The sequence below is a fragment of the Myiozetetes cayanensis genome, unplaced genomic scaffold, assembly GCF_022539395.1.
Source record: "Myiozetetes cayanensis isolate MyiCay16 unplaced genomic scaffold, myiCay2020 scf10, whole genome shotgun sequence".
Classification (NCBI taxonomy): Eukaryota; Metazoa; Chordata; class Aves; order Passeriformes; family Tyrannidae; genus Myiozetetes; species Myiozetetes cayanensis.
Genome location: NW_026086605.1, coordinates 21,717,085 through 21,735,913, shown reverse-complemented (window position 1 = coordinate 21,735,913; position 18,829 = coordinate 21,717,085). Strand labels below are relative to the sequence as shown.

Below are 18,829 nucleotides of genomic sequence, written 5' to 3'. Positions count from 1 at the left end.
CTACGGCCTAAAAATTAACTATAGTTAGGTAAATGTCAAAAACTGAATATTTGCAAAACAGTATTCTAGAGAGAACAATGAAACAGATGCCATCTACTAACTTTTAACAGTGGGATATGGGAGTATTTACAGGAGCTGGCAGTATGGAGTTTCCACGGACTCTTAAAATGTCTTTGGCATGTTAATTTAGAATTTCTTTGCCCAGTTTGTCAGAGTTTAATATGTGTAGTATATATTAAGTTATTCTTAAATGTCTGCTAGAGATTCAGAAGGTGAAGGAATCATTCCTGTTAAATGTCATGGGTAGAACTGAGTACACCAAAAGCTTTAATGAATACCTGTTAGCAAAGTTATTTTCACAGATGAGCAAAGCTATAGTTAGCAGTTCACCCACAAAGCATCAATCCTTCTTCTATTCTTTCCCCTCCCACCCCCAAAAAACTGCTCTTTGAGGAAGGATCTACACCCTAGAAAAATTAAACAAAAATACTGTTTGGTAATGGATTTAATGCAAACTAAAAGGATACAAGAAAACAAAAGTAAATTTCATTTCTGATATTTCTTTCATGCAGATACTAAAAAAGAACAAGGACATACAATGGACTATATTTTCTTCAAGACTGCTTTCCAGCTCTGAGAACAGAAACTGAAGTGGCTTGAGGTATCACCAGTTTTCAACAGTGCCATCAACATTGCTAACACTTTTTCAGACTGTCTCCTTAAAGAGAGATAAGAAATGGGACCCAGAAAACACAGCAACCTGATAAGAGGCCAAAGCTTCTCTGGCTCAGGTAATGCCAGACTGCTGGCATGGTCTGAAAAGCTCAGACAGGCATGGTGAAGTTCTGTTCTTATATAAATTAAGACTGCCTCTCCCATAAACAGTCTAGGAAAGGCTTAAACCTTTCCAAAACTTGTCACATGAACGAAAGACTTTGGAGGCCAGATTTAACCAAAATCCACCTTGAAAGAAAAGTGACAGGGCTGTGCAAACAACCCAAGCAAAAAATACCCACTCCAGCCCTCCAACACTGCTCATTGTCTCAATCCACAATTACATGGCAGCAGGCTGTTTAGAATCTGCCAGGGGTAGGACTACATTATGCATTTATTTTTAAATTTTATTTATGTACTTAGGTTTATTTATAACATAGATTGTATGCCATTCAAATATTGTAAAAATGGCTGCTTCCTACACAATCTTATGCTGTTTCCATTTGCATTTTCTTAATAGAAGTTACAAAAATAAGCTGGTTACAGGATTCATTTTAATACTCTCTTTTCATTGACAATATACACTGATTAAACTTGCAACATCAAGTCCTTTATTCTCAACCAAAGTATTTTCTGTTAAAACTCATTATACAAGAGAGGAGGATAAACTAATAGAAATAGTGAAAAAGTCATATGTATAAAATTCTTAGGGGTGTTTACCTAAACTCCTTCCTTATTTTACTAAGCTACCTTCTCAAGTCAGAGCCCAGCTGGACTGATGGCCACATTAAACCTAATCCATCCAGTTGAAGAGGTGAGAAACAGACTCTAGGTTGCCAAGATACCAAGAGCTGACACTACATTGCTAAGATGGATTTCTTGTTTGACAAGAAAAAACAGAGACTAAACCAATATGATCACCAATTTCTCTTTCAAATGTTTCACAGTCCTGAAATGTCTATGTTCTTGCAGCTCCCTGCAGCATTTGAACAGATACCTTCATTCTAGCAGTTGTTCTACAGCTAGGTTTGCTATTTTATCTCCCTGCACAAGCTGAGGAAGTGTGGGATTTGATTCCCATTTCAGGAAGTATTGCAAAAGGTAGCTGGACTTGGAATGGAATCACGCTTGTGGGTTTGTTAAATGGACTACTATGCACACACAAATAGGGAGCTAGATATAAAATGGGGTGCGTGAGAAGAAGGTAAACAAGCTTCTCAGCTTTGAGGTTACTACCAGAGCTATCACACTAACAGCAGGTCCCCTGTGAAACTGTTGTGGGAAGGCTGTTTATTGCTTTAAATAATGCAATACCCCACAAAGGCATTTTGGCAGTAAAGAAATGCTCACAGAGCATATGCTATTCCAGGAGCTAATTTAATTTGTCTGACAGGACTCAAATTTGAGTACACAAGACTTCTAATTTTTAAATTAAATTAAACTCTGCACAGCACATCACGTCCAGTGAAAAGCACAATGAACTCTTGCAGGATTTCAGTGCTTGCAGTATAGATCTCACCACCTCTTTTACGTCAGGAATTTATAAGGATTAGTTCAGGGGTATTGTTGGGTTGGGAGGGGCATTACTTATTTTCAGAGACTGGTTTTCAAGTTATTTCAGTGAAAACATAAGGCAGAGAATTACACCAGATTCATTTACTCTTTTGAACACTCAAGACATAGACTTGATTTCTAAAATTCCAGATGTTTGAGACTGATATACTCCATTACATTCTTGTCTTTTGCCTCCAGCTTGTAATATCCACGCTTTCACTTCAACACACCTTTAGGCAAAATCCGAGTGGCAAAATATCCATGTCAAAACAAAGTATTGCTATTATTAAAAGCTTCAGAACAAAAGATTTGTGGTTGACAATACACATTCACAAATACAAACTCTCTGAAACTTTTCTTTATTTGGTGTTGTGAAATGTAGTCTTGACACAGTATTCCCATTAAGAAACCCAAGCACAATTAGAGAAAAAATTATTCACACTTTAAAAATTAAAGAAAGAATTGAAAGCACTCTGAAAGATTAAATCAACTTACTGAACACTTACAAATCAGAGAAAAAGTGTCAGCAACAACAACAAGAAAGGGAGCTCATGCAGAAGGATTTAAAAGAGCAACTGTATTTGACACCTCTGGAAAAGACAAATCCCTAAGCTGATCCAAGGACAAGTAAGCTTAATGCCAATTAAGCAATCCGGTGATACGGTTATATGGGTGGCAGCACAACAACCGGGTGTAAGCAAGATAACAGACCACCCGGTAAGAAGTGCTCCTGCTCTTCACCGATAAATTGGAATATTTTTTCAAAAAGGTACATTTCCACAACTTTTCTTGCTGTGTTACAGATACGGCTTATTTGCCCAAAGTCATCACTTTAGAAAGAAAAGAGGGCTCTAACAGTAAATCAAAAGTAGCACATAAAGATTCATACAAGAACTACCTCAGTCTTACTGAAACTGATGACTGCTTCCAATTAAAGGCTAGCAAAGACAGCATGAAGAGATTGGAATAAATAATTGATAGAAAACCACATGAAAACACTGAAGTTTTTCATTGATACCACCACCACAGCTTCATATAGCAAGAACAGTCAAATGACAGATACCATGTTGGCTGCTTCCAGCACAAGGCCAGAATCAGCACAAACTTAGAATTACACAAGCAGGTAATCTGCTTATTTATGGGCATCAAAACTGATATTTAAAAAAAAAAAAAGGAAAAAAAAAGAAAAAAAGAAAAAAAGAAATCAAGACTTACTTATCAAGGAAGTCCTTGTCCACAACTGCACAGATATCAAGCAGAGGATTTCCCATTCCAAACAGGATATTTTCACTGTAAGAAAATTAGTCAGGTTAGCTTTGCATTAATTTATTGTTCCTGGGAAAATATGTTAAATACATTTTTTTATTAGAGATAAGAGTTTTTCTTCAATAAAGCTAAGGAACAAAAAGATACACATTTTGCCCAGCACAGCAGACACATGGAGGCCGGGTATATACCCAGAGAATCAAATCTGAGTATCATCCTATAACTATCTTCTTTGATCATGTAATCAGTCAAAATATGTAAAGATATACATTCTTTTAAACTGTCATTTACTCAGATAAAGGATTAGAGCTGCATGCCACATTCTGTAGTATTAAACGATTGCATTCAAGTTGTAATAACAAATTTTAGACAGAGGGAGCATCACACCAGGTTCTAAGAATTTCACTGGATCCACATAGTTGTTGGGTCTACCCTGCTACTGACCAATAATTAACAATTTAAGTCTGTTTTAATAAAGTGAAATAAAGAGACTATGGATTCTGCATTGTCAGCCATCCTAAAGTGCGTAGCTGTCTGCTAGTAAGAATGTAGGTACTTTTAAGCAATTCGAAAGTCATTACCATGACTTCTATCACATAGAAACAAGACATCCAAAATACTGTAAACAGATGAAAGGGATGACTTTTTTTTCTTTTAAGGTTATTATTTCAGAAACCATGTCTTACACTTTTCTGAATAGCATATACTAGGGTGCTAATGCAGTAATACCAAAGGATTAGATACATGGACTAGTGTCAAGTAGGAGTGAATGCAGCTGTTCTTGAAGGCTAAAACTACATCCAGACCCATCACACTCCTGGCTAAACTAACACTTACTGTCTCCAACTGGCAAGGCACACCCCAGCTCTGGCCATCAAAGGTAGCTTCAGTATGACCACCAAATATGCCTCCCTCTTTACTAAGTCTCTACCTCGTGTTTGCGGAGAAAGCATATTCCCTGTCTATCCATCCCCCAAAAAGTACTACTGTAACACTGCAGCTGGATCCAAAGTTTATCTGTGGCTTATCCAAAGCTGCATAACACTGTTAAATTAGTCTCAAGAAAGTAAGGGAGTTTTCAATTGTTCTGGCCCATTTAGCACAAGATCAATGTTTGAGAGATTCAACATCTGCCTATTAAATGATAGATTTCATTAATTTCTACTCAGGAGAGTAAGAAAAAAGAATCTAAAACATGCAAAAAGGGGATTATGTGGAACAGTCTCACGAATTGTGTCCAACAGAGGTTGGAAACTCATTCACTTGCTTCCTCTCACAACTGCCATGAAAAGCCCTTAGTGGACAAATATTTGTTGCATTTGAAGCTAGTCAAATTTAAAACTACTTGCCAAAAGTACACAAACTTCTTCCTCTTTATGATGCCACATTAGCCTTCATTAAATGCTAAAATTCTGAAGTCTGAAAATGAAGACATGGAAAGCAAGATTAATAACCTTGATACTGAGACTCCGTAAACCATGCTTTAAGTATCCTAGCTATTGCTGTAGCTTTAAGGCAGACCTTTAGAGCCCATTTCACTGTAAATAAAATATGGAAGATACTGCTTTGTGAAGACAGAGCTAGAAATCCAGCTCACTCCTAACTGAGATAGTTAACATTTGCTTAGTAAAAACCTGTAAGACTGACTAAATACATCTGTCAGTGTGCCAAATAGCAGTGTTCTAAATAGCATAGCCATAAGTTACACCTATAGCTGGAAGACAATAAGAGCGAGAGACAGATGACAGTTAAGAAGACATAAGGATAAAGGGGATTGCAGCTGCAGTCACAAGACAGAACATTCTCTCCATTTTAAAACCTAAGTATTGCATAAGTTGTACTGCAGGCCAGTGAATTAAGAACTCAGAATTCTCCAAGTCCTAAATGCAGATTTGTCCCAAGCTGTATGTTCCTGTGCTTAATGTTTAGCTGATTCTCACGTGCTGTGAAATTCTACACATCAACAATTTTACACCTACACTTCAGAAAAAAACGCATATCATGGATAACTTCTATATAAGACAAGTATCAGCACTCAAAGGTACAGTACGCCAGAAAACAGCAGCTGCGCTTAAAAAAAATCTGAAACGCAGCTGACACGTTGAGGTCACTCCCTATGAAAGTGTTACTGTGTTCACCCAAAAAGCAAAACAGAAGCAACCGAACATTCAACAAGATGTGGGCTGCAGAACATGCAGGTCGATATACTTGAAGCAGCACAAGAGTAGCTTTGTACAGAAGTTCTATCAAGCCAGTAACGTGCATACAAACTCCTAATATGTCAGTGGTGGCAGGAACCAGCACTTTCGGTGCCATTTAATCCAGGCAGCCCTTTACATCACATACAAGTCCTGCTCATTCCCAAGCTTTCCTTGTCCCACAATATTTTATAATCACCTCCATTCAAGTATTCCAGAGGCTGTATGGAGGGTGCCACTTGGGCTCAAGTTTTAAAAGCCAAGGTAGTTGACTAGTAAATATATGTTCAGAAACATTCCACTGAAATATTGGGCAAACTCTCCCTAAATTCAGCATAGCTTTTTCTCACAGTCAAATGCAGGACATAAGAACTTGACAGCTTTTCAAACACATAAAACTTTGGCTACTTTAACTGTCTGATTTCTATGAAAAAATCAACTTGAGTGTTATAATGTTTACCTATTTTTGCAAACAATAATACATAAGCTAATAACACATTAGCTAACATATACTGATCGCTAGCCCTGTGTTTTCAATTAACATATATTTCTATAGTTTTGGTTCTTTCACCCAGATGTTTGAATTAACAAAGACCCAAGGTATTAGAACTTCTATTTTTAAAATGAGATATAAATGCTCCATTGGCAAAAAAAGGAGAAAAATCCATACACTTCAGTTGTACTGGAGACTGTGTCTTTCCTTATCTGTCACTGCATTTGACAAAAATACCTTTATGGGCAAAATGGAAGAAGTCTAAACAATTTCTAAGTCACAAATTTTAAACAGCCAACAAGTTTAAGTAGACATTTAAGAGGTTGGACTCAGCGATGTCAGAGATCTTTTCCAACCTAATTGATTCTGTGATCACCACTGTGATAAGCATTTTCTAACACAAGCTTTGTGAAAGGCAATCTGGAAAGACCAGTGTTCCTACTGTTAAAGAGGAAGACTTGGCTGTGCAAATCGTTAGCATGTTCAACCTGATTAACCCAACACTGGCTACATTTCAGTGCAGTGCAAATCGCTCTTCCCTTCTTGAGGGGCTGCAAAGTTTCTGCACTGTTACACTGTTGCACTTTTCTGTGGCACACCAAGAGGTATAGAGCAGCTACGTGGCTACAGTTTGTTCCTCAGTAAAAATAAATTAAAGAAAAAATTTAAATCTCATGTACTTTGTAAAGCCACATATTGTAAAAGCATAAAATAAACCAAATATTATGATCCTGGAGAATACTAAATTTAAAAGTCTTTAGAGCAGGAAACTTAGATATTAAACTGTTATATTCTCACCAAGTTGAAAACTTTGAACAGTACATTTAAACATTATTGCCTCACATCTGCTGTTCAGTAACACTGGACACCTGCAGTAACAAAAATTTCACTGATTATTTCCAACCAACCAGACATGAAACACAGTGAGGAAACAGCAATAACTTCCTGAAACGTGAGATTCCACAATATGAAGGTTATTTGGGCATCACAGCTCTGAAACAGGCACAGAACACATACTTTAGTACTGCCCAGCCCCCTTGACTCCCCAGCCTCTTCTCTCCCATGGGAGTATTGGTATCTCATCATCCAAGAAGGATGTTCTTGCTTAACTCAACTAATCTATGGCAAAAGAGTATTTGGCTCAGCTCTTCAAGAAACAAGTGACAACTCGTTCAGCTGCACAAATGAAGGGCATGTATAACTGACTATACAGTCAGCATACGTGTATATGCATATACATACACACAGAGTACATATATATGAACACTATATATACTTTTTAAACTCTAAACTACAAATAATATGTTCATGCAAATCTAAAAGCTTTCTGGGCACAAAAATACACTGTCCATCTAGCAGGTAAAATTATGGCAACACCAATAACTTCACAGAGAGCTTTGATGTACACCACCTTTACATTCTAAACTCTTGACAACAGGCAATATATTTTATGAGTTTTTCACTTAACTTTGGACTAGATGGAGTGTGAGTTGTAATTAGAAGTTCAAGCAATGTAACTCACTAAATATAAATAAATCTTCAGCTGTTAATTATGGCATTTTGCTCAAAGATTGCCAAGATGATTGATTTTACACAAATGGCCTGTATTTCACACCTTACTCCTACCACAAGTAGCAGAAGTTATAAAATTAAACCAAACTGGATGAAAACAAAACAACAAACTCAAACAAACAAGAACCCACAAGAGTACTGAGCTATCCTTGAACCTTTTTTAAGACATCAACAAAATTAACACCAACTGAATGATCTGGAAAGCTGAGTCCAATATCATGCTCTACTACTGCAGGCATTTTTAAAAATATGGTCTTGATTCAAGCTGGCTGCTGAACATTAGCAGTACAATATCTATCACACAATACTGTTATCATCCCGTGCTGCTGCGCACTTCCATGGATGAGCAACATCAAAATATCAGTGAAAGCTTATTATTAGTTACTGGCACAGAGACAGAGAAGTATTTTGGGCCTTTGGATACTGGCAAGTCAGAAAGCCTTAATAAAACATGACTGAGACATCTGGGCGTGCAATCGCATGGCAGAATGCTGTATGCCTAGTCTTCCATTAACAAATTTAAGATATGGTTTTGTAAGATCATAAATGTTAATACTTCTAAAGTATTTGATTATGCCCTTAATTGTACAGCCAAACAAGGCACATTTTAGGTCTATTCTCAGCATATCCGTTTCAGTCACAAAGGAAGAGAGTTGAACACTACATAACACCAGATCTGAACGTATGAAAAACCATTTATACATGGAGTTAAAGCAAAACAGCAATAATAGTAGATTCATAGCATTTGACTAGTTATAAGCATCCTATTAAGAACATTCTTCTCTCATCCCACTTACCTATGTAACATCATTAGAAATAAGATTATATCTGCTATTAATCATAACTTGTCTGACACAAAAGTACCTAAGAACTGTTATTGCATGATTTCAGAGTTCAGACAATTTCCCTTGCATCACTGGTCAGCAAATCACCTCAGTATATAGACTTTAAACATACAAGGTGGCTGTAGGACTGCTCACATGCTTTCGTTACTTAGGACTTAAGCAAATGCAATATTTGGCTAAGCAGTTACATATTTACATACTGACTTAGAGGAACATCTTCAGTGAAGATTTCATTCATTATGAAACTTTCATAGTCTTCTAGAGCAACACACTCACAGGTTCCAACTTTGAAGCCAAGCGTAAAAGCCTTGGCCTTATGTAAGCAAGGCTGTCGCAGGAAAAAAACTGTTCCACCACTATCCAGCTCCTTACACAGCTGTGCTAACTCCACAAGCTCCAACAGTTAAATACTACTGCAATTTCAGAGTTACTGTCTCAAAAACAGTGTGAAATCTGATACTCAGAGTTTGGAGGGTGGAGAGAGGAGATGGGAGAATTGCCTTGAATAATCATTGAACTTTCTGAGTTTTTTAAGGTTTAATTTTAAGCATTTCTTTATCAGCTGAAGGCCTGATCAAAGTAACTACATGATGAAGGTTACTAGTTTACTTCATAATAAGACCCCATCTTAAGATTAAATGTTTTACGAAGAAAAACTGGTGACAGTAACTCCTTTCACTGAATGTTTAAGTTTGTCATTCTCCAGGGATCGCTGACAGGCTGACACCACCGCAGTTCCAACAGCGTGCCGAGAGCCCAGCCCGCTGTTACGACCCTGCTTCTCGTTATACGGGATTCTTTTAAAATTAGGTTTCAGGCATGGCAAGCCACAGTGACAGTTCAGTGTTCAAATGCAGCTGCCCAAGTCCCACTGCACCCGTCCTCCCACGCCCACGGGCGGGACCCCGCGGCGGCCGCCCGCGCCCAGCGCTACCTGTGACAGCGGCGCGGCCGCCGAGCGACGCCGCTCGCAGCCCCCGCACACCGCCCCGGGACCCCGGCAGGCCCGGCCCGGCCCGGGGCTCTCGTTCCCGATGCCTCTGGGGACAGGCATCGCCCGGCGCCGCCGAGAGACCCGGCCGGGCGCACCCACCTGCCCGCCAGGAGCCAACGCGGTACCCCGGGAGCGGTGTCCTCTCCGCACCGGGCTGGGGCGCCGGGAGGGCACCGGCACAGCTCTCCCTCCTCATCCCGGCGGCGCGGGCGTGCAGCCGCCAAACCAACTCGCGGTAGACGGAGAGCGATGGGACGAAACCGCGCCGCCCCGCATCCCGATTACAACGCCGGCAGAAGAGCCCGGCTCCGGCGGAGCATCCCGCCGGGCGCCCCCGCCCCGCATGCGGGAGCGCATCAGCGCCCGCCGCCCCTTCCCCCGGGGCGCCGGGCTGTGCCGCGCGGGGGCTCGGCGTTACCTGAGGGTGGCCATGGCTCCACGCCCGGCCGCCCGCGGCAGAGCCCCGCTGGCGGCGGCAGCAGCGGTGTCCCCTCTCCGACCGGCGCCCGCACCTCAGCCGCGACTGAGCCGCGGCCGCGCTCGGCCGCTCGGCCCCCGCGCGCCCCGCCCCGCCCGCGTCCCGCCATTGGCCGTGCCGGCTGCGGGGGCGGGCCCGGGCCCTGCGCGGCGGCCGCGGGGCGCGGGGAGCCGCGGGGCGCTGGCGGCGGGTCCCGCTCCCCGGTGCGGGCGCGCCCGGTACCGAGCGGCGCCGCCCGCACGGCACCCCCGGCTCCCCGGCCGCCATCTTTGGTACGGGCGGGGAGCGCGCGCCTCCCACACATCTCCTGCCGCTGCCGCCGCCGCTCCCAGCCCGGAGGCGATGGAGGGCGACAGCGACAATTGGAAAAAAACCCAACTAACCAAACACCAAGTTTAGTGGCGGTCGCGCAGAGGTGCGGGTCTCCAGCCGCACCGCCCACAGTAAAGATGGCCAGCCCTGGCAGCGCTGCCACTCGGCTGTCACGGGGCCGTGGGAACCGCTCCCGAGGGACCCCCCGCCCCGGCTGTGCCCGGGGCCGCCCAGCCGCGGGCTGACCCCGTCCCGACACACGAGCGCTGCGCACTCGACACGAACGCGTTTTCATTCCTTTCATCTGAACGTGCATTGGGTCAGACTTGAAGCCGCCCTGGGTGACCCCGTTCCTGCGGGCGGGCGAGCCCCGCGCAGCACATCCCCTCACTGCCGGGCTGCGGCGGCGCCTGCGGACACCTGTGGTGCACAGCGCTCCTGCCAGCCGGACAGAGGGTCAGACACGGACAGCACGGGCAGAAAAGGGCAGCCTGTCGCTGCCTAGCCCTCTCCTTATTCGCCCGACACTCTGGCAGAAGTGCCGTGTCAGAAAGGAAAAGCCTCGGTAAAGCCAGGTTTCTATTCTCGCTCCTCATTTGGCTGACAAAGTTACTGCCACCCTGCGCAGATTTGGCACTTATTTTGTTAACCAGTACCAGAAGCACTGATTCATGAAACTGAGGTCAATAGGTTGTTTTTGCCAAAAGTGAATCCCACGCTGTTAATTATTGCTGTGTCACCTCTAACTAAATACTAAACTTTACAACTTTCTAATCATGCAGTTATTAGTCCAAAAGTTTGCCTTCCTTTCCATCTACAAAATGGGAATATTGTACTCAGAAAAATTAAAGCAAAACTTTCCAACTATTTCTGGTGTATCAGATGAGATGATGCCAAAATTTGACATGTTCATGACGTTCAAGGACCTACAGTCACATGAAGAAAACAGGAAAATTTATGCTCAATATCCGAGGGAGGACAAATCTAGGTTCTCTAAAGTGGACACTCAAAAAATAATCATCGCTTACTGATCTCACCACAAAATTATAAAGTGTGTCACGAGTCCTGAAAAGTCAAATTGGAGTGGAAAACACATCCATTCCCTTACTGTTGTTGCAACACAGGGTGCAACAGGTCCCCAGATCCTGATGCAGGATTTTGAACTCTACTGAAATGCCAGTACTGTATCTGGATATATAATGGCTGTATCCTCTGATCCATGTTGAACAATTTATTATCCCTAGTTGGACAATTTTAGTGCTTAATAGCCAAACTTCTTTTTGTAACCCAAAAGGTGGGGGGAGGAGGAGATCCCATCACAGCAAATATAACAACAGTTACATAACTATTGTTATTGTATATAACTATAGTTACATAACTATGTAACACAGCTTGGTCTTGTTGGTTTCATCACTGTATTCTAAATAATAAAAACATTTTTTAAAATAATCAAATTGTAGATTCCCTCATAAATCATTGACTTACTTCAACAAGCACATAACGATACATAGAAGAAACTAGATATAATACTTTAACGTCACCTACATTTATAGTCATTTGTAACATACAGCTGCATATTACAAATATTAAGCTACAAAGTCCAAATGAGGTACCGTCAAATGTTTCTAAGTTTTTACCACTTCAGAGTTTTTCTAAGAAAATTTAACATCTTTTCATGAAATAGCTCATATGACACCTCAAAAACATCTGTCAATAGCACTTTATAAGCTTCCAGCTACTCCCCAGTGCCCAATCATCTGGCTTTTACTACACAGCCGCAGGTTCTATTGTTACTGATATCTTCAAGACATCACCTACCCCTACTACCACCTATCACTGTTTTTTTGGTCATTTGCCAGGGAACTTCTAGACAACCTGACATATAAGTGGAGAAACAGCAACCCGGGTATCCCTGGAAAAATGGTCAGTTATCACTTCCAGTCATTCATAGATTAACCTAATGCTTGTGCCACAAGTTTGACTTGTAGTCACACATGTACATGCTAGGCAGCCTTCCTGTCACCTTCCAAACTCCCTCTGCTTGCATGGGGCAGCTGACCTTGCCTTCAAGTGATCTGGCTTCAGAAAACCCTGAGAGAAACATGGAATTCACAGCTTTTGCATTCAAAAGTATATAATGCCTGATCGGGTCTAGCCACAATTTCTCTCAGTTGCTTCTATTACTACACAATAGAGAACAACGGAGTTTGTCTATATGTCACAAACAACTATTCCTCAGGTGATTTCACTAAGATGTTTCCTTTCAAGCACAGTATGAATGAAAAATGAACTGCAACCCTACCTGATAAAACAACAGGAAACCATGTGAGAACATTTAAAATTGTACTTTATCAAAGTAGTTCATGAAAATCTACACGTCATATATTTGTAACTTGTGTATGCAAGATACAGGCAATCTAGGCCTTAGCACTGGACTAATGTGTTATGTTTTACACCACAAATATTTGGTATAAATCATCCAGTTTACAATAGATAAACAAAGAATTCTCCATTAATCCAAATATTTCACTCAATTTCTTCCAAATACAAAACTAAGGTAGATCTTCAATAAGCTGCCCACTCTATCTCTGAAAGCCTGAAAGATGATCTTTTACATAACAGCCCCAGCAGACATTATAAAATGGGACTAGTGAGCAGCAGGTCCACAAATTCTCTTCCAATAACAACACTTTGCAGAGCTTGCAGGTATTTTTTACTATAGCAGTTGTTGTTTTGAAAACTTTTCTACAGAGAGATCTTAATATTTTCCAGCATAAATTTTTTTCCTGTATGGGTTCTACTCGCAAAGTATTAAAAATGTTTTTTTATTATTTTAAAATTTGATAACATCATGCCATTTCTTTTCATGAAGTTTCACAGACCATTTAGCTATAACAGCAAAGTCTATAAATCTGCTTAAGTCTTCAGCATATTGCAGAGAGCTACACTTTTTTTCTATCTTATTCTTATCAAATAGCATAGCCCTTGAGACAGTTACACTGTCTTGGTATCACTGAATATGCAAGGAAAAAACCCTCAACAACCTTTCACTGTAAATGAAATCCCAAGGTAGCATAAAGCCAGCGAGTAGCTTTATGTTACCATACTCTTCAAGGGCAGAACATCTTTGACTGTGGTCAAATAATCATTATGGAAATGATTATAGTTCAAAATGGAAAAAATCCCTTTCCCTTCCCTGAATTCTGAGTAATACCCAAAGACTTCTCTCCTTCACACAAATGCTTTGGTATTATATAAATAGCAATATTTTATGCTACTATTATACATATTATATAAATAATAAATTGATATTTAAGGAGTTTATGTAAATAGAAAAGGAACAGCCTTGAAAAAAACATTCTATCTGCAAGTTCAATTTACTTATTTCAAGAGGATAAGGTTTTCCAATACACTGTCAGCAAATACCAATTAATGACCTTTAGATAGCAACCCATTCCCCGCTTCTGAAACTGGTTTTGTGAAATATTTGTGTACCATGGCTGTGTAAGTAACTACTAAAATTCAATATCACAACCTTGAATCACAAGCCAGAGTTTTGCTTCAAACATTGCCACGTGAAATCTACCTCAACAACTGCAGAGTAAGCAAAGGTCTTGTTCTACAGAATTTCACAGTGCTACACTGGGACCATATTCAACTAATTCTACATTCACTCAAGTCTCTTTTCTGAGCATCTTCCTTGTCTGTTTATAAGCAATATCAGTAGATCCAACTAGGTAAATCTGCATAAATGGTTTCATTAGCGGAACAAGAAGGAACTCAGAAATATCAGATAAAAATCACAGGAACCTCAAGACCCAAGATGAAATAGGCCTATTTGCACTGGCTCTCCTCCCACAGGTAATCCAGCTTGCAAGCAGCCCCAGAGACAGGACTAGTCCTGTTGTCTTCAGGGAGGCAGCACAGCAAGTCAGAAGGTGTACATTTCTGCAGGATATCAGCAAAAGCTGTTATGCCTAAACCATCATTGCTCCTCAGTATGACTCTTCTGGCCAGGTGGCCTGCAGGTAACATCAGTAAGGAAACAAAGAGACACCAGCCATGCTTGTGGTCCAGAGAACAAAGAGCCTTCCCACGACCTCCTCTTTCCTCAGGTTACACCACTCCTTTACAATAAAGTAAGGAATTACTTCAATTAAAAGGATGAAAACACCCTAACAAGCTTCTCTTAAACAAGAACACAAAACTGTGGAAACATGACACATGCTGTGCAAAATCCCACAGGATTACATCAAAGGCTGGATGAAGACACGTGTCAACCTGAACAGTAATTTGAGAGTTACGTATCTGAACAATGGAAACCAATGCCTGCACTATAAGAGCAAGGTACTTTCCACGCTGCAAGACATTCCGGTTTTGGATATATTTCTGTCAAGACAACTTGGAAGGGAAAGTTACTGCTGTTATGTCCTAAGTAAAACAAAACTAGCAAAGTCTGTTGTTAGTGTCTTCAAAAGTATTTCTTTGCCTAATTTTGTCTAATTTCTACATATTCCTCTGAAGAAAAAGTCTACTGCTTTAATTTGGGGAACAAACTCAGTAAAGCGCCTGAGTTTCAGAACTTTCTTCGTACTGAGGACATTAGGAGTACCATTATGAAAAAAGGTAATCTGTATTTGCAGATATAAGAAATTGGAAAGTGAGAAGACTATAAGCCGTGAAGATGGAAACTGAAATGAATACAAATGGGGAGCAAGGTGAAATTTTTAAAAAAAGCAAGAGATAATAGAAGAGAAAGAAAAACAACTTACTAAATTCTAACTGAAAGCTTTGTCACAGCTAATTTAAAATATTCAGAATCTTCTTCCATTTGCAAAGCGTTGATGAAGAAATAAGCTAAATTAAAAGTTAGCTTATTAAAAAAACTAAAACCATATAAAATTAGCTATATATTTTACAGTCACTAGTATCAAGCTGTCTAAAATCTAGTGGAACAGTAATGATAAAGGACTGTTTTTGATAACAATTATTCACAGAGCATTTGATAATTTATTCTGAAAATAAAGAGATGTCTAATAATAACAGAAGAAGAATACTGTACTTTTAGGATAAAGTATTTGTCAAATTCAATGCTTACATTGTCTTATTGCAGATAAACTGATTTGTCCAAACAATCAGCCACGTCATGACTATTCAATCAATACAGCAGCTGCAGAACAGCCAGAAGGCCATAATGCAGCACAGGGGACTTCACAAGTTTGTGTGCAGAAAGGGAAAATGAACATGCATATTTCTATACAGACATGTACATGTAAGTTCAAACATTTCTACAGAGAACGTCCAAATTATTTTGTAACTGTACCAGGCTGTTAGCAGGAGTCTGGTTGCAGTTTTCACAGACTTCCAACACAAAACCGAATATAAAAGGACACAAATCCTTAGTAATTCTCCTCTAAAGTAACACCTCATGATGTTTCTAGTAAGTTGATGCTGCCACTCAGTGACAAGCCGTTTTCAGTTTTTCTGTTCAAACAGTACAGTTGACACACACAATGATATTCTATGTCACACAGCAGAGATGCAGTCAGAAGCCCGAAACAAGGCAGCACACATTAATGGCCTTGCCTAAAGCCCATTGGTTTGTAGTGGGGATTTGCACCCATCAATAAAGACAATGCAAAACCTGCCTCCCAGCATATGAATGTCAGCACAACGCATTGTTGCGCTGGGAACCCCAGTTTGGGTCTCGGGCTTTGTGTGCTGCTCACTGGGTAGCAAAAGCCAGCCATTCTCCATTGGTTTCAAACAACTGTAGCTCCATGAACCCGGTCAGCTTTGCCTACCTCATGAGGGAGCAGTATTTGCTTTCCTTTGTCTGAAAAGATCAAAAGGGTCAAAAGTATGTATCCATGAAACCTCTGTGGTGCCACTTTGAGAGAGAAAATGATGATAAAAAAAAACACAGGGGAAGGAAACGTTAGCTATTGTTAATGAGGTGCAGTTTATGTTGCAGAGTAGAATTAATTTGTTTTATGTCATTTTTTTATACTAAAAAGTTTTCATGGCAGCCAAAGGAAAGATTCAGATTGATATCATATAGGAGGATAAATGAAGTACATGACCATCCTTGTTGAATCCATTAGACATGGTCTTCTGAAGAGGCTGGTGAGTCTCAGATCTAGATGTTGAAAACAAGGAACTGTTCTCTACAATCATCTCTAATTCCTGCTATAACAGATACATGTTATTGGCTCCCAAAATTTTCCAGTGATTCTTCACTTCTTTTCTAATCCGTAGTTTAAGTGTTTCCAAGCATATGTAGCAATGTTTTGCATTAACAACTGAACCTCGTTACAAATACAACCAAGTCATAGAACTTCGATCATTCTGGTACTTTCTGTACTGGCTTTCAAGTCCCACCACAGCACTCAGCCAAACACATTCTTGCCACTACATTCAAACGAGTGCTGAGGTCTGCCAAATCTAGTCCAACTAGCAACAGCTTGAAAAGTTCAACCTGTGGCCCACAATACACACTAATTTTATTGATCACCAGTTAATCATGGCATTTCTCCTCTTATGAAACAGAGCTAGGGTCTATTTACATTTCATCTTGAAATGACTTGCAATAAAATTAGATTACACAGCGTTTCTCATGTTTTATCATACCTTGCAGAAGTAGTTTTCACTTTAATCAGTTTTTACCAGAGCATGTCACCACGGCCTTTCATTTCACTGTAAAACAACCTTTAAATTTTTAACTCAGCACTCCAATAATGCTCTCAAATTTCTAATTCTTTTCATGTTTCATGTTAAAATGCCGTTTCCCATAATAAGCTTTATAAATAGAAGCATTGCAATTGGCAGTTTCTTGCCCCACCTTGCTTTAAGGTCCATGGAGACAGTTGTTACTCTTTGACAACAACCTTATCCTACCGCCTGCCCTTTATTTGCTTTCAGAGCTCAGTTACATTTTTCCTCTTCCGCTGTTTGCAACTTAGCTTGTCAACTGTTATTAAACTTGAAAAGTCACTCAGCTGCCAAAGAAGCAAGTACCCTGACTTTGACAAATCTAATAGGATTAGCTCTTTCAGTAAGGACATCAGTACCAAAAAGGACTGTTCTCATCTCAGTACTAAAGTACATCTCTTTTATGCTATATTTGAGCAAGTTATTAGTTATCGCCAAGATAATTTTGGACCTCTGGAGCCTTATGTCATTAATCTTCTTCACACACTGAATACTTGGGAGGAGATCAGCTATCTTACAATTATATTCATACATGAATAATCCTGAGAAAACAAACCTCAAACTGCACCAACAAAAGCTGCTCTATAGCTCTCAGTACTCAGTGTGTTCATTTTGACCATGCATCCTGCACTGAGAAGTCTTATATTTTTCTGCTATGACGTTTAAAAATAAACGACTCGTGCCTGTGCACTCACACGGGATTCAGACAGTGACATTATACAGCAGTCACTGAAATGAGGAAGCATAGTAAATCGCGTGGATTCTTACAACATGAAAACATTTTAAAATATTCCACATGTCCTGAAGAAAATGTAAGTGTTAACATGAGATTTTTAGACAACTGAATTCCTATCCAAAGGGGACAGAGACCCCGGCACGGGTGTTAAACCGGGGCATTCTGCAGAGATTTATTTCCAAAGGGGAGGTACGCGGGGTGACAGCCCACGCTGTGCTCCAGCGCCGGGGCCGCCGCGGCGGGCAGCGCTGGGTTTCCCCGCACGGCCCGGTGCGGGTGCTGGGCAGCCCATGGGCACGGCCCGGCCCGCCCGCGGGGCACAGCGGGGCCCGCGCTCCCCGCGCCGCCCCCGCCTGCGGAGCGCCCCGCGCGGCGGCGGCTCCGGGCTCCGCCGGGCCGGGCAGCGGCACCGAGGCAGAGCGGCTGGGGCAGAGCGGCCCCGCCACCGCCTCCACGTGTGCCCGGTGCCCGGCGGAGCCGCCCGCGCCCAGCCCGGCCGAGCACAGCGCGCCGGGACCCTCCTGGCGGACTCTGCCCGCTCCGCGGCGGCACGTGTCTCGCCCTCTGCCGGGGGCAGCGCCGGCGGCACCAGCGACCCTCCGGCACCCGCCGGGGTTTGTCGGCGAAGAGAAGCCCTCCACGGCGCCCGTTACCTCAGCTGCTGCTGCTGCTTCTGCTCCAGCTTCAGCTTCTTGGCTTGCGGCTCCCCCGCTGCCATCTTCGCGCTGGGCGGCGTGCGGCGCGCTCCGCTCCCCTCGGCCCGCCCGCCGGCCCCGGCCCGCCCCGACGACCGTGCCGGCACCGCCGCCGGGGGGCGGGGGCGCGGACGCGCGGCCGAGCCGGGCGCCTGACGGGGCGGGGAGCGGAGCTCGCACCGCCCGCCGTCCCTGCCCAGCCGCGCGCTGCCGCGGCGCCGGCCCGAGTGGGTTTAGCGCCGAGGGGCTGCCCCCGGTCCC

General features: G+C 42.1%; 1 protein-coding gene across 2 annotated transcripts in view; it reads right to left on the bottom strand.

Moving 5' to 3' along the window:
• Nucleotides 1–18,670, bottom strand: part of ADK (adenosine kinase) — a 277,135-nt gene extending 258,465 nt beyond the window's left edge. The window contains exons 1-2 of one of the 2 annotated variants that reach the window (XM_050336557.1): nt 18,527–18,670; nt 3,484–3,558 (exon numbers count right to left, since the gene is read on the bottom strand). In XM_050336557.1, coding sequence (XP_050192514.1) covers nt 3,484–3,558; nt 18,527–18,591 — 140 coding nt within the window. In that variant the 5' untranslated portion in view covers nt 18,592–18,670. Of the gene's footprint in view, nt 1–3,483; nt 3,559–10,054; nt 10,194–18,526 lie in introns of those variants that run through there. The other variant, XM_050336566.1, reaches the window with a different exon arrangement.
• Between the last annotated feature and the right edge of the window lie 159 nt (nt 18,671–18,829).